The following is a 26,523-nucleotide window of genomic DNA, read 5'->3' as shown; positions in this document are numbered from 1 at the left end:
CTTTGAGATCTTTGGAGGAAAGCACTACTATAAGTGGAAAGTATTAGTATTAATAGACAGTGATAGCCCAATGAAGAAATTCAATAACACTGGGACAGACAAGGTAACATTGAAGCTACAGAGCTCTAGAGTGGCATCATGGCAGACTGCTGACATTTTTAGAACAAAAGCTGTAGCAACAACCACAGTATTTTGATTTTTAATGCAGCCCTTTTCATTAGTCAGTTGCGTTTCTCTAATCTCTTTACCACATATACATGCAAAACAGGAACCAGATATCTGTGACCAATGCCTGTCATTTTTCAACTTTAGTAAACAGTCTACATATATCAACAGGATACAGGTCTGCCCAGAAAATTCTACCCTGATTACTTAAACAAATCTAAATACGATTGCATTTAATTGTGGGTTTACTGTGTTTCACTTCTCTTTCTCCTTCAATTACAGTTATACAACGCTCCCTACAATGGAGAACAATAAAGTTAAAATGGCCAGTCATTGCCATTAAATAGAAAAAAAAATGACACTACTTTTAATTATTCATAATATCTCCTTTTATTTGTCTTTCCTGCACTTCATTCTTTACCAGAATGATGTTAAATACCAGGGTGCTACTCCCCTTTTAAATCAGTGAGGCAAGAAAAAGCAAAGCACGAGGAGTTACTTGCAATCACTTGTGCTCAGAAAGGGTTGTCCATTTGTTGAGCTAATCACTCGGAGACTAATCTTGCTCACATCGTAGTCAGTGGATATGGGGATTAACAGGATTGGGGCCCTAATGTAATGGTAATTAGCAAAAGTTAAAATGCATCCATCATAGCAGTTCTGATGCTTTATTTCCAGAATCATCCTTTTGATTTAAAGGGACAATGTCAACTAGAAAATTGTATTTCTGTCTGATGTTTTTTAAATCTGTTGCAATGACAACACTTAGAGGTTGGTGTTTTCCTCAGGACATCTACCCTGTGCATTTGACAGCCCATTTTGTCAGTCAAGGTCACTGTTTTGCTGATGTTTAGTCTTGCTTCCTGTCTCATCCACCAGCAAGATGACATCATGCTTACTCTGGGCTGAGAAGGGAGCTCCCTTACACAGTGCTGGGGGAGCTCACAAGCTTGCTCTTCCATGGACCTAGCAAGACCTCCCCGTGACTAGGATTATTGAATAAAAGTTTCCCTGCAAGGGCAGCAATGGAGGGAGCACTAACGTAGGCAGGGTATTGGTGGCCACCTGCCTTTCCACCCCCATGTCATTGAGCCAATGGGCAAGAAATGCCTGCAGCCCTGGGAGACTCGACTGCACTAACTCTCCAACTGGTGGAGAGGAACTGGTGGCAGTAATGGTGGGGAATTTCTCACAGAAGTCCAGTGTAAACACAGCCCAAGTGGAGGTTTTTACCAGTAACAAAGCAGCAGAGCTGCTACCATTTCTGAGCTTAGGATCAGGAAGGTGACTCCTTTTCTTGGGACCCCTGCGAGAAGCAACAGGAGCCAGGGAAGGTGGTGACTGGGAGAACCCCCTTCTTTACTTCCCAGACCTCTGCTTGTGGCTGGAGAGCAATGGAGACAGGGTGGAGCAGGGAGCCCTCTTTATTCCTGGATGGGGCCAGGACGCAATTAAAATTTTTGGGATGTGGGGGGCTGAGGAGACACGCTCTTCTTTCCCAAGCCTCCTGCAAAGGGAGCAACAGGAGTCTGGGGGTGGGGCAGGGCAAGACAAATGTTTCCACTCCCTAAGGCTAGGCAGAAATCGACCTCTCAGGAATCGATTTATCGCGTCCCATTGGGATGCGACAATTGATCCCCGAATCGACACTCTTACTCCACCAGCGGAGGTGGGAGTAAGCGCCGTCGACGGGAAGCCGCAGAGGTCGATTTTGCTGCCGTCCCTACAGCGGGGTAAGTCGGCTGCGATACGTCGTGTAGCTGAATTTGCATATCTTAAATCGACCCCCCCCCGTAGTGAAGACTTGCCCTAAGACTGTGAAGATCCTAGAAAGACCTCAGAGCTGGTCTACACTGAAAACGTACACTGAAAAATCCACACCCCTGAGAGATGCAGCCTAACCCCTGGTGTAGACAGTGCTAGGTTGACTGAAGAATTCTTCTGTCAACCTAGTTACCACCTCTCAGGGAGATGGGTTCACTACAGCAATGGGAGAACCCCTCCCGTCACTGTGGTGTCTACACTGAAGTGCTGCAGCTGTGCCGCTGTAGCGTTTTAGGTATAGACATGCCCTCAGTGATGGTGGTGCTGCTGTTGATCAGGCAGGCACAAGTGCGCTGGGGAAGGTGGGGACCTGAGGAACATCTGCTAGTGTTGCTCTTTGGCCCCATCTATTTTTCCCTCCCTGAAAAGACCCTTCGGAACATCAGCAAGGAAGCAGAGAAACCCTGACACATTTTTTAAAATTAAAAATAAATAAATCAGGGCATATTATTTAAAGGGCGCTCTCTTGGAAACTGGGATTTATTTGTAATTAATCAATTTAAAACTCTTCAATTTGACAGTGTCCCTTTAAATTACAAGGATTCTTGCATGGTTAAAACAGAGCTGAAGCCAGGTAGGAGAGGAAGCCCATAAGAAAGCACTGCTGTAAAACAAACAGCAGTTTCTGAATAATGGGTCAGATGGTGGTAAATAAGGAAGTGTTATTTACTCCTTCTCATAACAAAAGAACTAGGGGTCACCAAATGAAATTAATAGGCAGCAGGTTTAAAACAAATAAAAGGAAGTATTTCTTCGCACAACGCACAGTCAACCTATGGAACTCTTTGCCAGAGGATGTTGTAAAGGCCAAGACTATAACAGGGTTCAAAAAAGAACTAGAGACATTCATGGAGGATTGGTCCATCAATGGCTATTAGCCAGGATGGGCAGGGATGGTGTCTCTAGCCTCTTTTTGCCAGAAGCTGGGAATGGGCGACAGGACATAGATCACTCGATGATTACCTTTTCTGTTCATTTCTCTGGGGCACCTGTCATTTGCCACTGTCAGAAGACAGGATACTGGCTAGATGGCCCTTTGGTCTGACCCAGTATGGCCATTCTTATGTTTTTATGTACTCCGTGGGTATAACTGAGATCAGAATCTGTCCCACTGCAGACATTTTTTTAATGCCTCGTGAAACACTGTCAAATAAAGTTCAAAGACTGTATGGCTTCCTCCACCCAGATCCTGGCTGTAGTCCCAAGGGATGTTTAATTTGATGGCCTCATCACCAAACCATCACAAAAGTGACAGAACTGGATCAGCACGGGATGTGTTACACTCACAGTTCCATCTCCCTCCCTCCCTCCCATGACTTAGAGGCCCTATTTATATCCTTCTCCTATGCCACTACCAATGGCTGGAATTCTCTCCCTCTCCCTGTGAGCCAATTGGCCACCTTCTGTCCGTTCAAATCTCCCTCCAAACTCACTTGGGCCTGGATTTTCAGAGGTGGTGAGCACCAGCAGTTCCCACCAGCTTTAACTGGAGTTGTCCGCACTCAGCACTTCAGAACACTAGTCCCTAAAATACCAATTTTTGTATCTCATAGGTCCAAGCTGTATTGTCTGCACCTGATTTAAATCATTAGCTGCTCACCAAGCATACTCACTAAGTAAATAAACAATGATAAGGGCAGGAAGGATGGTCTAATGGATAGGGCCCTGGACTGGCACTCATGAGACTCAGGTTTAATTCCTGGGTGAGCTACAGACACCCTGTGTGACCTTGGGCAAGTCACTTAATCTACTCTGTGCCTCAGTTCCCCATTCACAATATGGATAAATACTTTCCTACATCACAAAAGTATTGTGGGAATAAACTCACTCATGACTATTAGGTGCTCAAATTCTATGGTACTAAGGGCCATATATGCTACCTTTGATTATCCTCCTTAAAAGTCTCTTTTGTTATGATGCCTACAAAAAAACTGGACATTGGTTAGGCTGCTGGTGCGTTGCCTGAGATCACTACTTGTCATACTGTATTGTCTCATTCTTTCCTTGTGCTCATCAGTCTGTCTGTAATTGTATATTATTTAGGTGTTTTATACTCAGGTTGCAAGCTTTTGAGGGCAAGAATCTCTCTTTGTTTTGTGTTTGTCCAATGTCTATCACAAGTGGGGCCTGGCCCTTAACTGGGGCTCCCCCATGCTACCACAATACAAATATATAATAACTGCACATTATCTTACATGCTCCTTGTGTCTGTAGTTTCTGCGGATGGTGGATGCTTGTGCCAGTTTCCTCACTGAAGCCCTCCATCCGGAAAACTGTGTTGGGATTCTGAGGCTGGCCGATACTCATTCTCTGGAGAAGCTGAAGCAGCAAGTCCAGAGCTACATTATCCAGAACTTCGCTCAAGTGCTGCACTGTGAGGAATTTCTGGAGATCCCAGTTGACGTTCTCTACAACACGCTAAAGAGCGATGACCTCTATGTCACCGAAGAGGCACAGGTTTTTGAGACTGTTATGAACTGGGTTAGATACAAAGAGTCTGAACGGTTTCCTCTCCTATCCTACGTTCTTGAGAATGTCCGACTACCCCTTCTGGACCCTTGGTATTTTGTAGAGACAGTTGAAGCCGATCAACTCATTAGACAGTGTCCTGATGTCTTCCCTCTGCTTCAAGAAGCAAGAATGTACCATCTGTCAGGCAATGAGGTAAGTAACAAATGAAAATACTTAGTAAACAGGGGATGTGGGAAGCTGAACCAATTCTAATTAAGGAATATTTCAGATTGACAATCACAGAACTCAGTATGGATTTTGGAGGTGGAAAAAGATATTTACAAAATAGGTTCACAAATTAGTACTTCTGAAAAATAAGATAATCATGATCAGTTACCCTGGACATTTAACTGTGGAATCCGAGAGGTTTCCAGACAGCTTATTTTAACATAAAAGCATTTAAGAAAATGTTCATGAATCTCTGAAAGGAGAGAGAACCCCTCACACGCCATTCTGTCTAATATCAAACTAAGGTTAATCAATATTCCTTGATGTGTTCCCTAGTAAAAAGGCAAATCAAAGGTCTTACTTTGGACATTACTTTCTTATTTAAAATCATCATCTATAACATCAAATACTGCTAAGCATTCCAATGGATCACTTAGGGTAAGCAGTACCATACCTGCATAAACAGTTATCTATGTCTACTTCCCCTACTAAAATATACTCATTTTGTAGTTGTACTGTTGAGCCTAAAGGTTCAATTGTCAATAAAATTGTTATGGGTTTGATGCAGGAATTCCTGGGTGAAATTATCTGGTCTGGATTATGCAGCAGGTCATACTGGATGATAATAATGGTCCCCTCTGGCCTTAGAATGTAGGAGCTATTAAAGTATAAGAGAGAAGGTATAGCCTGACTGGAGATACGTATAAGCTAGGTTTGTTAAAGCATCCCCTGTGTTCTTGAGATGTGTATGACCATCTTCCCAGGCCTTCGCTCATATCCTCTACCCAGATGGAACCTCTTGAGTATGTTATTCTTCACGTCCCCTCCTAAATAACGGTTGTGTGATGTTATGGATGTAGGCTGACTCATGTGCTCCACCTCAAAGATGGCTTTGCTTAGTGTTGGGTGACGTGATTCCCATTCATAGCGTGCTGTACTCTGCCTGTATACTTGGGATGGGGGCTATATGAATCAAGTAATGATTCTGGTAACTTTTTAAAAACCTGCTGCTGTACGTGTGTGTGCTGTATACCGTTATGCTTATCAGAGTGTGTAGCACATCTGCTCAAGCAGTGCTAGCTGTCTTTATAATACAAAAAAGGCTCAAATGCAGGGCTGCTATTCAAATTTGTTCTGAAATGATCCTGGTTCCATGCATAGGGCCAGCTAGACAGAGGCATTCAAGAATTTCAGTGTGGGTGTGAGAAGGTGCAGTGTCTACCTTTATTAGTTACCAGGGAACCTTTTAGGAAAGGAAAAACCTGCTGTGAAAAACACAGGTTTGATCTCAGGGACAGAATCCTAAACAGAAGTCTGTATAGTCTATTCATTAGCACAGGACCCCGTGACATACGCGTGTGCCTAACCTGCAATCCACAGTCCCATACCCTGTTCCAGCCCATCTCAGTCCAGGTGTAACAGGCAAAGGTGGAAATGGAATTCCCTAATTGATCCCTCCCCCACATGGAAAGTTACGCTTCAGTCCTATTTCTTGGCCCACAAAAGAGGGTCATCAGATGTCAAAATTTCACAGCTGAGAATGAGAGACCATGTGCTTGTGCTTCCCCACAGCCTGAGGAGTGCCAGGAGAGAGCAGCAGGCTGTCTGAGGTCTGTCATGGGTGCATAGATAGTGGTGGAACCCTGGTCTTTGGACGGGAAGGGGCTAGATAGGCTCCCTGGCTAGGAGCCTGCATAGGGCATCGCAAAACACAGGCAGGCCCCGACTCCAAATGTGCTTAGCAATTCAGGCCAGCCAGCAGGTGACCCAGTGGCAGTGCCTTGTACTGTCTTGCTAGAGATCTGGGTTCAGTCTTCAGTCCCAGTGTCTGGCTGTCTGAGCCAGCAGTCGATGGCAGTGCAGTTGGGCCAGTGCAGTTGTGCAAAGAGAGTGCCACTCATCATGCAACAGGTATTTCCCTGGATGCTGAAGGGGCAAAATGTGTGTGCTCTTGAAAGTCCTGTCCAATGCTGATGGCTGAGACAAAGGACTGTGAGGCTGGCAGAGGGGTTAAAATAGGGATTATGAGGCATCTGCAGAGCTCTGAGACTTGCTGACAGTTTAGTAAGTTATACTGAGCAAATACAGAAAGGAATTTTACATCTGCATGACCCTGCTTTTTAATTTAGATCGTTTATGCCAGTTTATAGAAACACACCATAAATTAGTTTTAAAAGTCCAAGAAAAACATCTAATACTGTTTGACAGGGCAGAAATTTCAAATAAATGATAAATTCCTGAATGCTATAAAAAGCTTTCCTTGAAATTTCCACTGCATTCATTCCAATATGACTAATGGCGTATCTACAAGGAGCAAAGGATGTCATGCCACCTGCAATTCAGTGAGATGCAGTTTATCGGTAACACCTCTGAACTTAGAATCATGCCTAAATCCCCTTGTAAATATTCTCCTAGGAACAGCACAGCGCTTTGACACTTTTATCGTTGACACAGAAACAGTTTACTAGAACCAGTCTCACTCTGCGACTGCAACACAGGCAGCATTTTAGATTTGTGCACTGTTTGTAGAGAAGCAGAGTGGTTGAGTGGTCAGAGCTCTAGCCTAGGACTTGGGAGCATACTTCCTGTGTGACCATGGGCAAGTCATTTGGTCTTTCTGTGCCTCAGTTCTCCACCTGTAAATTAAGGATAATAGTACACCCCTACCTCACAGAAGTGTTGAGAGAATAGATACATTAAAGACTGGGAGGTGCTCAAATACCACACTGATGGGGCCATATAACAACCTAAGACAGACACTGACTCATTTTTTCAGGTGGGTGCTCCACCCCTGCTCTGCCCTGATGCCCTGCTCCCACTCCCCAGACCCCACCTTCTCTCCACCACTTCCTGCCCCCACTCTGTCCCCTCCCCTGAAGCCCCACCCTCGCTCCGTCTCTTCCTGCCCTCTCCCTGCAAATCCTGCCAGTCCCTGAACAGCTGATAGGCGGGTTGCTGAACAGCTGTGGCTGGTGGGTGCTGAGCACCCACTATTTTTTTCCATGGGTGCTCCAGTTCCAGAGCACCCTCAGAGTCAGCACCTACGGATAGACAGCTGTGCTCCTGGGGCTGGTTAATACCGTGTGAGAGGAGACTCTTTTCAATGTACTATAGGCAAAACTTGTCCAAATAACTGAACCAATGGGAGGTAAATTAGTGAGCTACTCACACCATAGGGTATAATGCTGTTTTTAACCACACGTGACACATCCTGCGTATTCAGTCTATATTTCTTGTGTCTAGATTATTTCAGAAAGAACCAAGCCCCGGATGCATGAGTTCCAGTCTGAGGTGTTTATGATCATAGGTGGTTGCACAAAAGATGAAAAATTTGTTGCAGAAGTAACTTGCCTGGATCCTTTGAGGCGGAGCCGTTTGGAGGTGGCAAAATTACCAATCACAGAACAGGAAACGGAGAGCGAGAATAAAAAATGGGTGGAGTTTGCATGTATTACGCTAAAAAATGAAGTCTACATATCAGGTAAGGAGCAAGAGAAGAGAACACAGGAGTCTCATAAACAAGGCAGGGGAAATAGGTACAGCTTTTATGAAGACCAGCAGCTCTCAACCTATCCAGACGACAGTGCCCCTTTCAGGAGGCTGATTTGTCTTGGGTACCCCAAATTTCGCTTCACTTAAAAACTACTTGCTTACAAAATCAGATATACAAATACAAAAGTCTCACAGCCACGCTGTTACTGAAAAATTGCTGACTTTCTCATTTTTACCATATTGGTATATAAACATTGTACTTACATTTCAGTGTATAGTATATAGAGCAGTATAAACAAGTCATTGTGTGTATGAAATTTTAGTTTGTACTGACTTCACTAGTGCTTTTTATGTAGCCTGTTGTAAAATTAGGCAAATATCTAGATGAATTGATGTAGCCCCTGGAAGACCTCTGCGACCCCCAGGGGTACATGTGCCCCTGGTTGAGAACCACTGATGTAGAACATATACTATGCTTTGTAAATTGACATAAACAGCTAGTGTTAGAGCATTTCAGCCATTGCCTTTGCCATGGTTGAGGATAGGGCGACCAGATGAGAGGAAGAAAATATCGGGACACTGGGGGTGGGGGCTGGGGCGGGGGGTTAGGTGGAGGGCCGCCGGCGGAGCAAAAAAAAAAAACTGCCGGTGGAGCGAAATATCCAGACAAACACCTAAAAATTGGGAAATCTGGTCACCCTACTTGAGGGACAGGCTCCTGAGAAGCACCAAGTTGAGTAGCAGCAATGCTGAGCCTCTTAGAATATTAACATGGGTTCAGTTTTCAAACAAATGCACAACTATATTTTCATAGACTCATAGACTTTAAGGTCAGAAGGGACCATTATGATCATCTGGTCTGACCCCCTGCATGTTGCAGGCCACAAAGCCGTCCCTACCCTTTCCCCTGACTCTGCTGTTGAAGTCCCCAAATCCTGTGGCTTAGTGACTTCAATTGGCAGAGAACCCTCCTGCTAGTGATCCCTGCCCCATGCTGCGGAGGAAGGCGAAAAACCTTCAGGGCCTCAGCCAATCTACCCTGGAGGAAAATTCCTTCCCGACCCCAAATATGGCGATCAGTAAAACCCCGAGCACATAGGCAAGAGTCTCCAGCCTGACCCTCGTTAGCCATTATACTATTTACCTGCCATGGCACGGTATTCCTTTGGCTAAAATCATGTTTTTCCATTAAACCATTCCCTCCATAAACTTATCTAGCTTAATCTTAAAACCAGACAGGTCCTTCGCCCCCACCGTTTCCCTCGGAAGGCTGTTCCAATATTTCACCCCTCTGACGGTCAGAAACCTTTGCCTTATTTCAAGCCTAAACTTCCCCACAGCCAGTTTATATCCATTCGTTCTTGTGTCCACATTAGTACTGAGCTGGAATAATTCCTCTCCCTCCCTGGTATTTATCCCTCTGATATATTTAAAGAGAGCAATCATATCCCCCCTCAGCCTTCGTTTGGACAGACTAAACAACCCGAGCTCCTCTAGTCTCCTTTCATACGACAGGTTTTCCATTCCTCTGATCATTCTAGTGGCCCTTCTCTGTACCCATTCCAGTTTGAGTTCATCTTTGATGTGCATGCCCAGTGATGATAGTTACAGAAAGGCCTCTTACAGCTGCATATGCAGCATACAATCAACAGTAGCTACCACAAAGCTTTTCTGGAAGACCCCAATAGGAGTTCTGCACAAATAAGCAACAGTCGATAATTTGCAAACAGTAATAGTAATTGTGTTACTTGGGATTGAAAATCCTATTTTCAGGAGCACTTCAATAGTGCAGAAGGTGGGACTCTAAAAAACAACCATTTACTGAAAGCAAAGTTAATCGCTATTACCACCGTGAGGCCCGAGAGTCCTTGTACAAGGCAGCAGTGTGAATGTGTGATTGTGGATCACAGTTTGAATGGATTCAGAAGAGAAATGTAACTTCTAGAAATACCATCTCCATACAAACCCATATGAAGACAAGGAAGACTCTGGCTTGCTTAGGGGATTGGCAATGGAATACAGAACCTTTTATTTCAAACTCACAAGTTCAAAGGCAGGTCAGATTGGTAGTGACTCATTACCAGCTGACAGCTGTTTTGATGACCTATTGGAAATGAATTTGGTGATCTCATTCTGTTTCCTAGGGGAAAGGTGCCCACTGGTTCAAAGCCACCCTCACAACTGCCATGTCCTAGTTGCCAGTCCAAGCGCAGAGGTTAGAGAGTGAATGGAGGCTACAGGTTTCCCCAATGTGGGATGAAGGGTGGGGCTGTGCAGGGAAGCTTGCACAGCCAATGTCCTGGTGCTGTGGGTAGGAGCAGGAGCGGCACCAGGGTTTTTGCCGCCCTAGGCGGCAGCGCTCCTCCTCTGAGCATTCGGCGGCGGGGGTCCTTCTGCTCCGCGTCTTCGGGGCACTTCGGTGGCGGGTCTCGGAGCAAGTAAAGAACCTGCCGACGAATTCCCGAGGCGGAAGGACCCCCCGCCACCGAATTTCCGCCAAGGGTGGCAAAATGCCACCCCCCAAATCTTGCCACCCTAGGCAACCGCCTAGGGGAAGCGCCGGCCTTGGGTAGGAGACATCATTCTGCAGAGTTCTCAATCAGGCACCTTTCCCAAACACAACCTTTACTTCAAAAATGAGTGAAGTAGAACAGGGGGAGGGGGAAGGTGGGGGAGTCAAATGGGAACATTCTGCCTAGAAGATGAAGCTGGTCTAAAATATCTCCCATTGCAGTCTGTGTTTAGGACTACATGGATTTTAACAAGCTCGCTCCAACTTAGTCTTTATTAATCTCCTTGTTCTGGGGCCAGGATTTATTCTCCTTCACTCCCCATTAGTTTAAGGAAAGGAAGTTCTCTTTTCATCCTATCATTACATTCTGCTCTTTCTTCAGATCTTCTCCCTTTGTTCAGTAGTCCTTAGCGGGGGCATCAAAGCCAACATTCCAACTGGGAATGTTTAACAAACACGTCCCCCCAATCCTTTGCACCTGTCGCACTCTGAGAGCTCATTACTGCCTGCTTTTAATCTCACAGTCTGTCTCCTTAGCCCCAGGCAGGGGCAGATCTATGTTTTTTGCCGCCCCAAGCACAGCAGTCAGGCGGCCTTCGGCGGCATGCCTGCAGGAGGTCTGCTGGTCCCGCGGATTCGGCGGCGTGTCTGTGGGTGATCTGCCAGTCCCGCGCCTTCGGCATACCTGCTGCCGAAGCCGTGGGACCAGCGGACCTCCCACAGGCATGCCGCCGAAGGCTGCCAGACTGCCACTCTCACAGCGACCGGCAGGCCGCCCCCCGCGGCTTGCCGCCCCAGGCACGCGCTTGCTGTGCTGGTGCCTGGAGCCACCCCTGGCCCCAGGCCTTCTGCCTCCTGTCATCTGTGGCTTCTTCTCCCATTCTTTCTATCCCCTTTAGCTGCTCTGCCTCTAGACATGCCTATACATGCCCTGCTATGTAAGAACTGCTTACTTTGATCAGACTGACACTCAAACTAGCATCCCTCTTCCCCTTCATCTACTCACTTCCTTGACCTCTTCACCTCCTTGGTCCCCTCCAATCTGCTTTTCACCCTTTCCACTCCAACAAAGCTGCACTGGCCAAGGTTATTAATTGTTTTCTCTTAGCTAAATCAAAGGGGGGCACTTACCTATGCTTATTCTTCCTGATTAGCCTGCTGTCTCTGACACTGTTTATCACTTTCTACTTCTCTATTTTCTTCCTTCTCTTGGGCTCTATGACTTGGTTCTTTTCTACCTTGCTATCCACTCCTTCAGTATCTCTGCATCCTCATCCCTCTACCTGCTGGTTTCCCTCAGGGTACTGTTGGAGGTCTCAGTTTCCTCATTTACTGCAGTTACTGCTTTTAATGAAGAGAGAATATCAATGCACAACTTCCCATAAAGCTTAGGAAAAGGCATTTAAATACCTCTAGTTCTCTCAAAAATCTCGCCCTCCCCCATGATGTAGACAGAATTCAAAAGCATGGTTTAGTTCAGATTCCTGTCAGGGCTATTTTCTAATGCAGGAGAGAACAAACTGTAATGTAAATGGGAAGGTTGCGACAATATGTGGTTGGAACACCTGCTGTCTCTAATCATTACTGCAAATAAGAATACTGGCATTCTGCATTCAGACACTTCACCTGTTTGAGTGCAAATAAAACAACACATATATATGAAAAATTCATAGACACAAAGGCATTACCAACGAATCTTTCTAGCATGCTAATTATCTCCTATTCAATCTGTTATTTGGCCCAGCGATGAGCTCCATCAGTTTGCAGTGATCTGGCTATGGTACAGCATACAAATGAGTGCAGCCAGTTCGGTAATGGAATATGAATCCTCCTTGCAATGTAGTAACTGGTGAAGTGATTGCGTAGCTGGACTGTAGGTTATGCAGTGAAGCCTCTCAGACTGTGCAGTGGGTTTCACACTCAACTAGTTCCGTTCGTATTCCGGTTATGAATAAAAATGACACAGAAACTAACGTACTGGCAAAAACACTGCAAAGTTTTTGAATGAGTGAGACTCATTTGCAAACCTATTCTGGGGATTAAACTATTGGGCCTGATTCTGATCTCCTGGTGTAAATAAGGAGGAATTTCACCGAAATCAATCTACGCCTAATACTGCTGAAGCCTGGGCTCTGAGACCCTCCCCTCTTGCCAGGTTTCAGAGCCCGGGTATGTCTACACTCCTATTTGTAGTCCTGAAGTGCAAGTCCGAGTTACTTGGCCTGAGCTCTGAGGCTCGCTGCTGCAGGTTATTTATTTATTTTGCAGCATAGCTGGCCCCAGAGTCAGATTAAGAGAAGTGAGATCACAGCCAGTCCCCTTTCACATTCAAGAAACAATGGACCCAATGCTGAATTTTTCCCTCTGAAAAAACTCCCGGGCAGACTTCAGTGGGAGAGTTTCATGGGACAGGAGTACAGGATCAGGCGCCGTGTTTGTTCTTTGGAAGTCAGTGGACCAGCTGGCTAGATCGTCCCTATGTAATAACAGCTCCATTAGTGCAAAGCTGGTTTACCTTTCCCCAGCAGGACCTTCCCAGCCCAGGGGGATTCTCACATGGCTGAGGACTATGTGATACAGAGCCTTAATTTTTTAATTGATATCATGTTTGTTTATTCACCAATTCTCAACAAAAACAAGGGGATATGATTGTTCTCTATAAGGGGGTAAATAGCAGGGAAAGTGAAGAGTTATTTAAGCCAAAGGAAAGTGCTGGCAGAAGAGCAAATGGATATAAACTTGACATCAACAAATTCAGGGTAAAAATTAGAGGAAGTTTTCTAACCGTCAGAGGGTTGAGGTTCTGGAGCAGCCTCCAAGTGGGAGTTGTAGGGGTAAACAGCTTAATTAGTTTTAAGAGAGCTGGAGACAGTTATGAATGCAATTGTATGACAGAGTTGCTTGAGATGGTGGGGCGGGGGCTTGCTTCTGGTTTATGTCTTATGTTCCTAAAGCTCATGCTTCAGGGTTTCAGCTTGCCCCTTGAAAGTGGTCAGGAAGGGCTCCCCCTCTTCCCATTTATTATGCTTTTTTTCCTCCCAATCTCTTTCCTCTGAAGCATCAATGATGACCATGGCTGGAGATGGGACATAGGACGGCGAGGGCCAGATTTCTGAGCTGGTACCGACCATTCTCTCTCTCAGGTGCTTGGCTGGCTGGTTCTTGCTCACATGCTCAGGGTCTAACGGATTGTCATATTTAGGGTGGGGAAGGGATTTTCCTCCAGATCAGATTGGCAGTGATGTTATGGGTTTTTTGCCTTCCTCTGCAACGTGTTGGTGTGGGCCACTTGCCAGGATTATCTGGCTATGGCTCACTTAATAAATTTCTTGCCACTGAGGGGACCTCAGCACTGGTGCATATTGGTTCCTATTCTATGCCTGTGGCACATAATAGTCTAGTCTCTTGTGGGTCTCATTTGAGTTGGATTTAGTGTGTGGGTGCTGGGGGGTCTTGGTGGCCTGCAATATACAGGAGGTCAGACTAGGTAATCTGGTGGTCCCTTCTGGTTTTAAACTCTATGTCTAACATTCTACAATCAGCAACAGGTCTCATTCCTGAGATTCTTCTGAACATCATTACAAGCAATAGGCCACTGATTGTATATTAAAGTTACATATGCAGAAAAAAAAAAAAAAAAAAAAAAAGTGGTAGGACAGCTGAAGCATGAATAGTGATTTATATCTGGGAAAGAGATGGCTTGTAAAATAACCCCCAGGAATTTCGCTGCCCTCTCCAAAGTATAGCAATGCAAATTTAACTAGATGAGCTTTAAGCATGCAAGTTGTCTTCCTCTAAAGCAAGTACTATTCTGCTGGAGATGTGATTCCAGAGCAAATGCCATGAACGAACGGTTTTTGTTTCTTGTATGACAAATAGAACATACTAGAGGTTCTGAGCAAATTCAGGTCCTGCCAATTATGTCACCTACATGTATTGTGTACCTTGCAGGTGGGAAAGAAACACAACATGATGTCTGGAAATACAATTCCTCCATCAACAAATGGATCCAAATTGAATATTTAAACATCGGGCGATGGAGGCACAAAATGGCTGTGCTAGGTGGCAAAGTATACGTGGTTGGAGGTTTTGATGGCATACAGAGAATCAACAGCGTAGAAACATACGATCCTTTCCATAACTGCTGGTCAGAGGTAAAATACAGCCAAACTCTTCTGTTTCATGCAACACCAATGAAACAAATTGAAATCAGGGAATTTTGTTAGGTATTTATTGTACCTCAAACTAAATGAGCTAAATTCTAGTACACACACACACACACACACACACACACACGCACAATCTATTAGTTGTGGATTCAAGTTGAAAATGCGGACTTCAAGGGAAGGAGGATCAAAGTAAGAATCAGTTCTTCCATCCTGACTCCTGCTGAACAGTTTCTTATTCTACAACCATTTCCTTGAAGTCAATGGGATTACTCACAGAATATACTCAGCAGGCATCAAGGTGGCAGAATTAGCTCTAAGTCTGTGGAAGACACCAAGCAGGTGTAAAGGAAACTACTAATCGGTTAACTCTAGAAGGGTATATGCAGACCAGCATCTCATGCATTTCAACACAAGTGTAAAACAGGGTTGGGGATTAGAAATAATCTCAGAGGATAAACATTATATGGGTCAACTAAGGAGACATCAGAACAAGGAGAAGTTGCTGGCAGTGGTGAAATGCAGACCCAGGAAACCAATGGCAGGAAGGTGCATTACAGCTGCACTGTGCAGTGTAAGTTTGAGAGGACCTCAGTATTTGACTACGTGGAAAATTACTACTGCTTTGCATTTTTATTATGCTTTCATCTGAGAATCTCAAAGTACTTTACAAATGTAAAGGACCTGATTGTGTTAAAGCCATGGCTTGTACTGGAGAGGGGAAAGGAGCACATTGCATTGTAGAGGGAGCCACCCGGAGGAATTTTGGCCGACTCATTTAGAATTCCTTTTGGGCTCCCTAAGGAGCACACATTGTAGTCGCAGCTCTGCCACCCTTTCAACAGATGCCGGATGTGCATCCCCTACAGCAGCCCACATCTGCTGAGTGGGCACCGAGCCCTCTTTTGAGTCAGGGTCAGAGCCTTTGCTCATCTATAGGCTTGTGCCTGACCCTTGCAGAGAGATGCAAAGGTGGCGGAAGGCTCCTTGCGTGCTCCTCTACTCCCTGCCCCCCATTTTTGCACCCACACAGGACAGACAGCATGGAGGTTTAGTTAAACACTGAGATGGTGGTAAGAATCCAAAGAGACAAGGAGGGCCAGCAGGTTCAGCTGACTAGAAAGGGAGTCAGATCTGTGGCTACTTAGGAAAGCAAAGATGGATAATGGGATAGGACTAAAATTTCCAGGATGATAAAGACAAGGGTGGACATAACCCAGGGTAAAGCCAAAGCACTCAGAAGACAAAAGGAAAAGCAAATCTGTGCTGGGCCTTTCAACACAGAACATGTTGTGCAGCACAAGTGGCTCTGACCAAGCCCACACTGAAGTAGAGGAGCTGTGGGATGAGAGCTTTCAAGAGGTCCCCTTAGATAGAGTGACCACTTCACTTATGTAAATGTACACTGCCCTGAAAGTAGTGGTTGCACCTGATTGTGGGTAGTTTGTAGGGTGGGGTTGTATTTTAGGTCTATATCTCAAAGGGCCAGAACAGATGTTAAACTTCCTTGAAAAAAGAAACTGCTGTAAGTGTCAAGTCCATTTATGCTCAGAAATGGTCACTTGTTCTACTTTTCTTCTTTCGTGCTACTCCTTGAGGGAGGAAAGAAAAATGTTTTCTATTTAAGGAAAGCTGTGCATGCTCAGGTTTTGCTGTTCATACCATTACTATATTTGAGGAGATGAATTGACAGGCCCAGTAAATCACACCCAACCACTTCCCACACAAATTGGGAACTGGCCAGTTGTGTAATCTGGCTCTTTTGCACAACGAAAACACAGGCAATCAGGTTATTTCATGTGGTAGCTGGCTTCCTGAAACCTGCTGATGCTCCACTGTAGGTCAAAGAGAGCTGAGGGTAAGACTGGGCTAATAGCTTGAAGCCCACAGGCTAAACTGAACTCAGCATGATAAATTCAAGCTTGATGAAATCAAAGCAGTTACCTTGCACCACAGTAGCCTGCATCCATGGGCAGTGGGTATCATAGGCTGGAGGAGGCTGTGCCTCCCCAAACAGCCAGGCATGGCCCCACCCACACTTGCGCCCAGACCCTCCTCTGCGGCTCTCCCTATGCGGTGGCCTCGGCTCGGGCTGGGGCTGTGCAGCCGGGAGGGCCAGGGCCACGCCACCCGCCCTCCTGGCGCTCCGGGGCTGGGAGGGTGCTAGCCTGGGGCAGGGGCTGGCAGACGTGGTGGGGAGTTCTGGGCTCTGGCAGGGCTGGGGGCGGAAGGGGTGGGGCTGGGGCTAGCCTTCCCCAGATGGCGGTTCATGTGCCGCCCATGCCTGCATTGCATCATCATCACAGTCTGACATGGCTCCAGAGGAGCTCTGCTCTCCAGAAGTATGTTCCCCTGCTGCTTCCCTATGCAGCTAAGCTCTTCTCCAGCCACCCACTTTCCATTCCTAGCACATGGGGCTAGTATGACAGTGCACTGAGGAGGACGACGGAGGATGTAACAGTTTCAGCCTCTGAAAACAATTACCTTACACATTCTGCACCAACTTAATAGTCCCTCTAGCTAGGGTACCTGTGGAGTTCACCCATTTTCTAACAGGTTTAAAAGGAAAACATTTAGTGATGTCAGTTTAAAACAAGAGCACAATAATCCACGCAGACAGCTACAGTATTTCTATTCAAGAGAGCAGAGGAAATTCTCCTGCCATTGCACGTGGTACATTATGTAACTGGAGATGCACCTATAGGGCTCCTTTTACAAACTGCACCTCTCCGAGTCAACATGGGCCACATCTCCCCGGGAGAGGACAGATGATGTATCCACTATTGTCTAGTCTCAGGGATTCCCCTTTCAGAGATTGCATCTACAACGGGAGCTGGATGCTGATACATCCCAGGAAATAAATTGGACTGAGGGTGGGCCCAGCCGCTACAGTAGGGATGTGCCAGATTAGTGCATCTCCAGCTGCTTAGCCATGCTCCTCTGCTCCCTCCCCACCACAATGGGGCAACATGTCCACGCACCACTGCAATGCAATCCCAAATGCTGAAGCTGCACGTTATCGACTTTGGCACCCTCACTTTTCATATCTGAACAAAGTTTACCCTTTGCAAAAAGGACACCATCAAGGCTGACAGGCCTAAAATCAGACCTCTCTCTTTTGCGTTAGATTTTAGGCAAAGCATGTGCTCATCAGGACACCCCTCCCATTCTGTTTGCTCCCGCTCCATTCCTGCTAACATACAAGGTCTTGGCACTGCAATTCCGCTCCTCATGGTGATATTGTTTTAAAGTTGGTAGCTTCTTGATACACTGGGAAGGAATGGATTGTTTCAGACCCAATCAGGACCCCAGCCAGAGCTAGTGGCCCAAAAGTCAGATTTCCAGGGAGTGCCCTAGTTGGAGCCAGTAGCATAGCTGGGGGGAGCGGGGCAGCGGCCGCTCTCCCACTGAGCACAAGTGGCGCCTTTTCAATTTCTTGGCGCTTTTTAAATTTTTAATCACCTGGCAGTGCTTTTACTGATGGGGCGGCGCTCCGGGTCTTCGGCGGCACTTCGAGCTCCCTGTTGCCTGTCTTCTCTCTAACAGCAGTACAGACACGCAGTTCAGTGGTGAGAGTTCCTTTCAGGGTGAATGCATGGTAGCTTCTAGGAACACCAATGAATGGTGGGCTCTTCTAAGAGACTACAGAGCAATGCATGACTATTTACATTCAAAAAAGAAAAGAAATCATCAGTCTATATGACATGAAATCCAAATGACTATTCAGTGGGTTGTTAATGATTTGTTTTTTTAATGGTGACACAGGCAGCTCCCCTCATGGTCAATGTGAGCTCCTTTGCTGCAGCCAGCTACAAGAAGAAGCTGTATGTGATTGGGGGAGGACCCAATGGAAAACTGGCTACGGATAAAACACAGTGTTATGACCCAGCTACGAACAACTGGAGCTTGAAATCACCCATGCCAGTTGAAGCAAAATGCATCAATGCTGTGAGTTTCCGTGACCACATCTATGTTGTGGGTAGGTAAAGCAGTGATGTTCTTTCTTCTCTAGACTGAGTGCAGCTTATTTTTGACTAATTCCTGGAACCCTACAGAGAAGCATAATCAAACGATCATTACCGTGTGCTCTTCTTGAAAGATTCTGGGTTCCCATCCCTCATCTAGAACACTCAGACACTGTCATGCCTACTCAGTTCAATATAGATGCAGACAGTTGGTTATAGGAAATGTATTGCACAGGAGGTGCATATCGGGTTGTGAATTTTGCTATGGACTTCAGTGGGATCAGAGCCAGGAGGACCCAATGCTCCAGCTCCCATCACATTGATTACATTAATTAGCAGATTTGCAATGTAAATTGAAAGAGGATCACCTAACCTGTATATGGTCCTTAAATGTCAGTGGGAACACTCCAAACTCTCATTGCAACTTCACTAGCAGCCAAAGACTTCAGTATGCACACATCTAGGCATATCTATAGGAAGATGGGTTACTGCAGAGCACTAACCAGTCTTCTGTGCCAGCAGTGCTACTTCAGGAGATGAGGAAGTGCTGCTGCATCTAGTTCATTGCAGAGATGCCCCCTTCCAAGCAAAGCCAGTAGAGGATGGGGGAGCCATCAGGGGAACACAGAGAAGCAGGAGGGTAGGAAAGGGGGATACTTAAAAAAAATACAGTAATGTGATTGCTTTTCTGCGCAGACTCCAGCTACCTCTCCTAGCATGGGTACACAGGGCAGAGTACTACTGATTCAGGCTGAAATTCGCTCCATGCAAAGGCCTAGCACAAGGCCTGCGGCATCACTGAAACCCTATTTTGTGGCCTTAAGTAAGATTTCAGAGGTGCATGTAGAGCCTTGGGCTGCCCCTATGGACTGGGATGCAATTCATCCTCTCTGAATAGGATGGGTAAGAGAGAGACAGCGGATCTCACCACTATGTGGTGAGTTAACATCCTTGTGCCTCTGAGTTAAAATTCAACACCAACAAGTAGCGTAGGATCTTGCCCACAAACCAACTGTTTCAACCTGTTATAGCATGCTAATTACATCACAGAAAGTCCCCAAAGTACCACAGGCTCTGAAGTGAAAAAAACATGTGACAGATCAACTCCCCTGCCCTCCCTGGCTTTTGGGGAAGATTGGCTAAATAAGAAAAGCAGCAAGTGAGAATGTTTCCCTCCCCCGCTAACCTTCCACAGCACCAATTAAATCAGAAACCCAGTACAGTTTTCATTTGGGACAGAAATCAGCCCAACACTGAGGGTTCAGGAGGCACATTGTCTGTTAGGCTGATTTTGTCACAACCGAAATCATGTTTTTGTACAATAGAACTGTTTATAAATCTCTCCCACCCCTTTCCCTACATGAAGGGTTCAGGACATTGCAGGACAATAGAACCAAGACTATCAGATCTGCCTACCACTTCTAAATACAGCAGTTCTGGAGAAAGCACCCCATTACTGAAAACAGCAAGGCAGGAACCCCAGTGCCTTTTAAATGTAATGGTACCATTGTCTTGAGAGGAAATATGGCTCATGGGCCTGTCTTGGATACTTGGAGATTAGATGTCAGAATCCTTTCAAAAAGAGGTTGAAAAATGAGAACGGGTTCGATGTACCCTCCATGTGCTGCCCTACATTGACAGTCTACTGCAGCTCAATCGGTTTAGTTTCTTCCAGAGAAGGTTAAGACGTGAATTGATCTGGTCTATCAAACACCTACAAGAAGGAAGAGATTTCTGATAGCACACAGCTCGTTAATTTAGCAGAAAAAGGTGTAACAAGATCCAGTGGTTGGAAGCTGAAGTTAGAGAAATTCTGACTAGAAAAAAAAATGAAATTGTCTTAACAGTGAGGGTAATTAACCATTGGTACAACTTTCCTAGGGACATGGTAGATTCTCTCACTGGCCTGTGTTATGCAGAAGGTCAGACTAGATGATCACAATGGTCCCTTAAAATTGACAGAGCTATGAAAAATAAGTGGCCCTTTGTAGGTCTTTCAGAGCAGTCTTGTTTTGCCCTGTAGTCTTGTTTTGACTTTACCTTGGGGGTAAAGTGTTCTGATAAGTGTCAGTGATGGAACCCTGTTGAAATGTCTTATTTGGCTAGGAACTAGAGGAATGAATGGCAGGAGCAAACCAATTTCTGTTTCTGTTGCAGGCGGAGCAATGAAAGCGCTGTACTCGTACAGCCCACTTCAAGACACATGGTGCCTAGTGACTCAGTTCACTCACGAGAGAGCAAGTTGTGGGATTTCCCCTTGCAACAACAAGTTGTTCATCACAGGGGGCCGGGATGAGAAGAACGAGGTCATCGCCACGGTGCTGTGCTGGGACCCCGAGATCCAGAGGTTAACAGAAGAGTGTGTCCTACCTCGTGGGGTGTCCCATCATGGCAGCGTCACCCTCAGGAAGTCCTACACACACATCCGCAGGATAGTGCCTGGAGCGGTTTCTGTGTGACTTTGGGAGAGAAAAGAGAACCACGGATGATATCCAAATACCTCAGTTCCCCTAAGGAGACAATGGCCAAGTAGACTGCGTTGAAAAGATCATTTTAAATGTAAAGAGTGTTGGGTGGAACCACTGCTACTAGGGTCCTTTCAGGAAATAGCTGTACATGTGCTCGGCCTCCTTGAAATCAGGAGGAAATCTCATTTCCTCTGTACAGGACATGTCTTAAATTATCTTAATTCCTTCCCCACCCAAAAAATAATGTGATAATCTGGAGTTTACTCCTGATGTACAGAACCTACAGTCATACAAGGAAACATGATCGGTAGGTGTGTGTCTGCCTCTTATCCTACTGCAGGTAGGATAGTCATGCCAAATTTCAGCCCACCCCTGGCCTCATGTTGCTATATTATTTATTACTATTATCTTCAGACTACTGGACTTGCAGCATCACCCAAAGAAAAGGAGAAGTTGTGTAGGGAATGGAAGAGTTGCATCACTAGCAAAACTCATGTGGCTTCCTCGCATGTTACACTTCTTTTCAACAGATGGCACGTTACATGCAGCCAAAGAATGTCATTTTAAAAAAGGTATCATCCTTCCATTTCACATCACCCAAAAAATCCAACCCAGCTGACATCCCTGGCTGACAAGCCCAGCTGAGATACCAAAGACAGAATGAACAGAGCCTAATTCTCTCACCTCTACATATGGACAAATTCTAATTTGATTCCATTGTAAGTTTATTGTAACTATTTTCCAATAAAAGCCACAACAATGTATTTTGCCTCTGGATTTGTTTACTCTTCTAGCTAAAATAAATAAATAAAAATATCCCTATAAAATTAGAAAGTACATAAAAAACTGGCCACAAACAACCCAGAATGACAACTAATAAACAAACCTAGCAAGGATAACAGTAACAACAACGATCCCATCAGGTAGGAGGACACAGGACAGGACAGGTGTTCCTACCTGGTGGTATGGACTGTGTTTAAAGAGTGCAGGATATCATTTGATTCTCCCCTGCCAGTGTTTAATGTTGATCAGATTCAATCTAAATCCTTGTTTCTGTTCAGTGATTGCTAGATCTGAAGTCACTAATAAGCTGGTCTAGGGGGTTGAACCTTAGACCTGGTGTGGTGAGAGTTGTGATAAAAGACAATGCAGAGGATGTAGCAGATGAAGCAACAGTGAGTTTCTCCACTCTTCACTAAGAGCTGAAATCACTAAGAACTGGGCTCAGCGGCAGAACCCCAGAGTGTAGCATCGCCATGAGAGGCAGAAGCTGCAGAGACGACAGTGACAGCGGTGGGCATTGGCAGAGGCATTGCTCACCTCCTGCTTTCAGGGGTGGGTGGTGAACCCCATGATGGCACTCCTGAATTCTGGGACTTCGCTGACCTCGGACAACCCACTGGGATTGTGGGTGCAGTGAAGGGAAAGGGGAGTGGCATGGTAAGGGGATGTTCGTCCATCAGACTCTCAGACCTCTAAGTGGGAAACTGAGACAAAAAACTACTGCCCAAGCTACTGTGGGGCAGGTGTTTACTTATTGTTTGCATACTTTTGCATCATTGTCAGGATGTTTCCCCAAATTGATGCTGTGTTCCCGCTCCTTTTAATAAAAGTTCTCTTTTTTTTAATACACAGACTCATTGCTGGCGAGTAGGGAAATATTGCCTCTTCGAGGTGCCCAGGGATGGTGCTTAGTTTTCCCAGATTTCTGGCTGTGGGCTCAAGACAGTACTATCTTGTAAGGTTAAGAGAAACCCCTAGATATTGAACCTGGCCGTTGCTGCCCCACCCCACCTGGCAGAAGGATTATATCTGTAATTCACTCACCCCCTCAACAGAGTCTAGATTTATTAAACTTCAAGGCTTATCTTTCTAGGCCCATCATTTCTCCAAAGGCACTGAAAGCTGATGGCATTCAATGGGAGGTTGGTTGCTTTTCGTAGGCTATTGTTTTTGATCTAGACGTTACTGGCCACGCAGGCTGTCTGTGTTTAATTCTGTTTGGGGGCATTATCCCTGTTTTTCTATTTAAATTTACTGCACAGCATCAAGAGTTGCAGGCCCCAAAGGACGGTCTGTTTTAGGGATGGAGCACTGCATGGGGAGGAAGCAAGATTATATACCCAGATAAAAAGTTATGTTAATATCCTTGAATGCAAAACAATTCCCCCTTGTCTTTGTTTACCTTCCGCTCTGTTGTCCTCTCTTGCAAAAACTCCCCCACTTTCTCCTGAGTGCTCTGTTTCTTCCCCTTGCCCAAATGTCCTTGTCTTCCCACACCCTGCCTCCCAAATTCCACTAGTGCGATTTGCTCACAGCATCACCTAAGCAGGAAGAGAAAGAAATGCACCAGCTGGGCTGAGTGCAATGCTTCCTCTCTCCTTGCAGGTCGCAGAGCAGAGCTAGTAGGAGGTGTAGGCACTGGGACTTAGCTGGAGAGACATTCAGAGGGGCAGGACCCTGCTGGCAGGGACAGTGGCATTGTTCCCCTTCCCAACTGGCTGGAAGCTAGGGGATAGGAACCATCTCCTCAACTCCTGTCTTCCCCTATGATTGTGCTCATAGCTAGGACTTTAACTTCTAAACGAATGGTCAAATATTTGCAACATGTTAACATTGGGATCCTGGCTGCTCCAAAGTGGATTGTTCCCTCCACTGTAGTCCCTCACGCCCGTACATTTGGATTATGTCTCTGAGCTGCTTCCATCTCCATTTTTCCCAGTAGGTGGCAGCATTACACCAGGCTTTTGCTTCCTTGTGGGTTTTTATTTCCTGGAATGCAAAGGAACAGAACAATCTGTTGAGAAGGAAAACAATTCTAGGGATCTGGATGCGATTTCCAGGAGCTTGAGAGATCATGTATACAAAAGGCAACAGGCAGCACTGAAGGTGGGCCAGAATCTCTCAATCACAGCATACTGGCCAGTTCTTCAGAAACTGAAACAACTGTGGAAGGGGTCAGGGCTGGGTTGGCTCCTGGCCAAAGGCTGGGAACATTTTCAGATTGTTTTTCCCCTGCTGGAAACAGCCAAATCACAATTAAATCAAAATATACAAAACACGGAACAAAGCAAACATTTTGTGAAATACTATATTAGCAACTACACTGGTAGCCACCATCCTCCGGATTTAAACGTCTTCTCTCCCTGTCTACTCCCCCTTTACTCCCCCAAACATGCTGTGCCCTTTGGTTTATTTCTGCCCCTGTTTGTCTGGTAAACCGGTAGCTGCCTAGGATGCAGAGATATCACGGTGCTGAAAGCTTGCTTGGAACCTCGCAGTCACAGCAGGGGAATCCTCTTGCTCCAAAGACACAGGCCTCACCCCTGGAGCTAAAGGAGACACAGCCTCTTCTGGTGTGAGCAGCACAGCCTGGCCCCAGCTGAGCAGTTAGCTCTGTCCCAGGGAAGGCAGCAGCACGCACAAGCACACACAGGCCAGTTCACTACAGTATTCCCCCTCAAAGTCTGTTAGCAATATTTATTTTCTTCCTAAAATCCCCCTCCTCCCCTCAAGACTCCCCCTCTGCAATCCCAACTCTCCCCCAGTATTTTCACCCTTAATGTTTTCTTCCTCCTTTTCTATTCCAATCTCTCCCCCCTCATCCCTACTTCCTCTGGTCCCCTTCTTTCTCCAGTGTCCATGGGAGCTCTCTTCCCTCCCACTGTTCCTATCTCCTCTGCCAGGTACTGTGCTCTCCGAGGGAAGAGGCAGCAGCACCAGGCTGCATATAGTAAACCCTCTCAACCCCTCACCCATATGGCCCAGGATCCAGTTGGCGGGGGGGGGGGGGGAAGGAAGGAACTGCCTGTCCTTCAGCCAGCTTGGCAACACCATAGCCAAGCACACGGACTTGGCCTTACCTTAGTGTAGGCTTTGTGGCTAAGACATGGGTCTCCCATATTAGAGCTGGGCTCCATTCCCAGCTATGTCAGAAGTGACCTTGCAGGACTTCTGTAGTCCTCACTTATGGTTCGCAGCCTCTTGCTGCAGGGATACTTCCCTCACTCTGAGGGCAGGTACATGAGACCTTGCTCGATAACACAGGCTGTGAAGTACAGAGGATTCTTAATGCTGCTTGTTGAACGAGGCGTGATTAGGATTCCTGGCTCCCAGCCTATCGCCCCTTCTCCTAGGGAAAGGGTATCTTTATAGGAGTAAGTGGTTCAATGTGTGGGAAGTCCCCCTCTAGTGGGGACTTTTCCATTACTGCTCCCAGTCCTCTGTTAAGTGCAGAGAGAGCTTCCCGCCAATCCCACCTGGGCTAGGGGTGGCTCAACTCCTCCAAACATCTTAGCTGGTTAAGGGAAGACTCACTAGGCAGGGGGACCTGCCCTGGGAAGAGGCAGGATAAGCTGGAGTCTTCCTGTAGGTGGAGCAGCATGAGCATCTGACAAGTGACATGGTACCCCAGCTAGGAGCTCCCCAGCTGCCCCTTGGCTCACCCTTCCCTCCAGGGGGAAGACCAAAAATTAAAACTGTTCATACAGTAAAGCTCATAAAATCTGCTACAGTGCAGGAAACCGCACTGGGCATTACACTTTCCCAGGTAGCCCCGACCCTACCAGGATCCCATTTTCATTTCTTTTGACTTCAATACAGATCCTCCCATCCTGATCAAGGAATGATGTACAGCCACACCCAGCCACCCACCCGCACTCACGTTGCTTGACTGGCAGCTGATCTGCTGCTTAGGAACTTGAGTTCCTTTCAGATACACTCTCTGGTCCATTTACACTCTGCACTGATCATCCTGCTATAAAGTATTGATAAGACAGATTAGATGTTCCCATTCTCTTCAGTGTGTTGCATCCCTTCACCACAACATGATGCAACTACATGTCGTCACATGAGGCTGAGACCTGCAACAACAGACACCAATCTGTGCTTCTTTTTGGGTCTCCTTCCATGGCACCCCTCAGTTCAGAAGCTGTGACGTGTCTCTGTTTAACTCACACTGTGCCATTCTGCTAGCAATAGCAACATTTGGTTGTTGAATAAATCAGTTGTGTAGAAAGAAGCTTCCAGACAAATCCCAAAACACTAATTCATTTCTCACTCTGTTTAGCAGACAAAAACAAAACAAACCCCACAAAACACTATTTTTAGCAAGATTTAGCCTGTTTAGTTAATGATTCTTTAATTCTTCACTGGTATAATGACAGTTTGCCATGGGGAAACATCCTTGTATTAATGTAGCCCCTGCCACAATTTGGTTTATGACTTTGCTATTAGCTTAGCTCTCTGTGTGT

General features: G+C 46.0%; 1 protein-coding gene across 2 annotated transcripts in view; it reads left to right on the top strand.

Annotated features, from left to right (window-relative positions):
- Positions 1-22,035, top strand: part of KLHL6 (kelch like family member 6) — a 30,148-nt gene extending 8,113 nt beyond the window's left edge. For both annotated transcript variants that reach the window (XM_054038893.1, XM_054038892.1), the window contains exons 3-7: positions 4,204-4,653; positions 7,912-8,149; positions 14,624-14,826; positions 18,604-18,817; positions 20,961-22,035. In XM_054038893.1, the coding sequence (XP_053894868.1) occupies positions 4,204-4,653; positions 7,912-8,149; positions 14,624-14,826; positions 18,604-18,817; positions 20,961-21,262 (1,407 nt within the window). In that variant the 3' untranslated portion in view covers positions 21,263-22,035. The remainder of the gene's footprint in view (positions 1-4,203; positions 4,654-7,911; positions 8,150-14,623; positions 14,827-18,603; positions 18,818-20,960) is intronic.
- The last annotated feature ends 4,488 nt before the right edge of the window (positions 22,036-26,523 follow it).

The sequence above is a fragment of the Malaclemys terrapin genome, chromosome 9 (genome assembly GCF_027887155.1).
Source record: "Malaclemys terrapin pileata isolate rMalTer1 chromosome 9, rMalTer1.hap1, whole genome shotgun sequence".
NCBI classification, from domain to species: Eukaryota; Metazoa; Chordata; order Testudines; family Emydidae; genus Malaclemys; species Malaclemys terrapin.
Note: the sequence above shows the minus strand (reverse complement) of the source record. Positions and strands in the feature narration are given on the sequence as shown.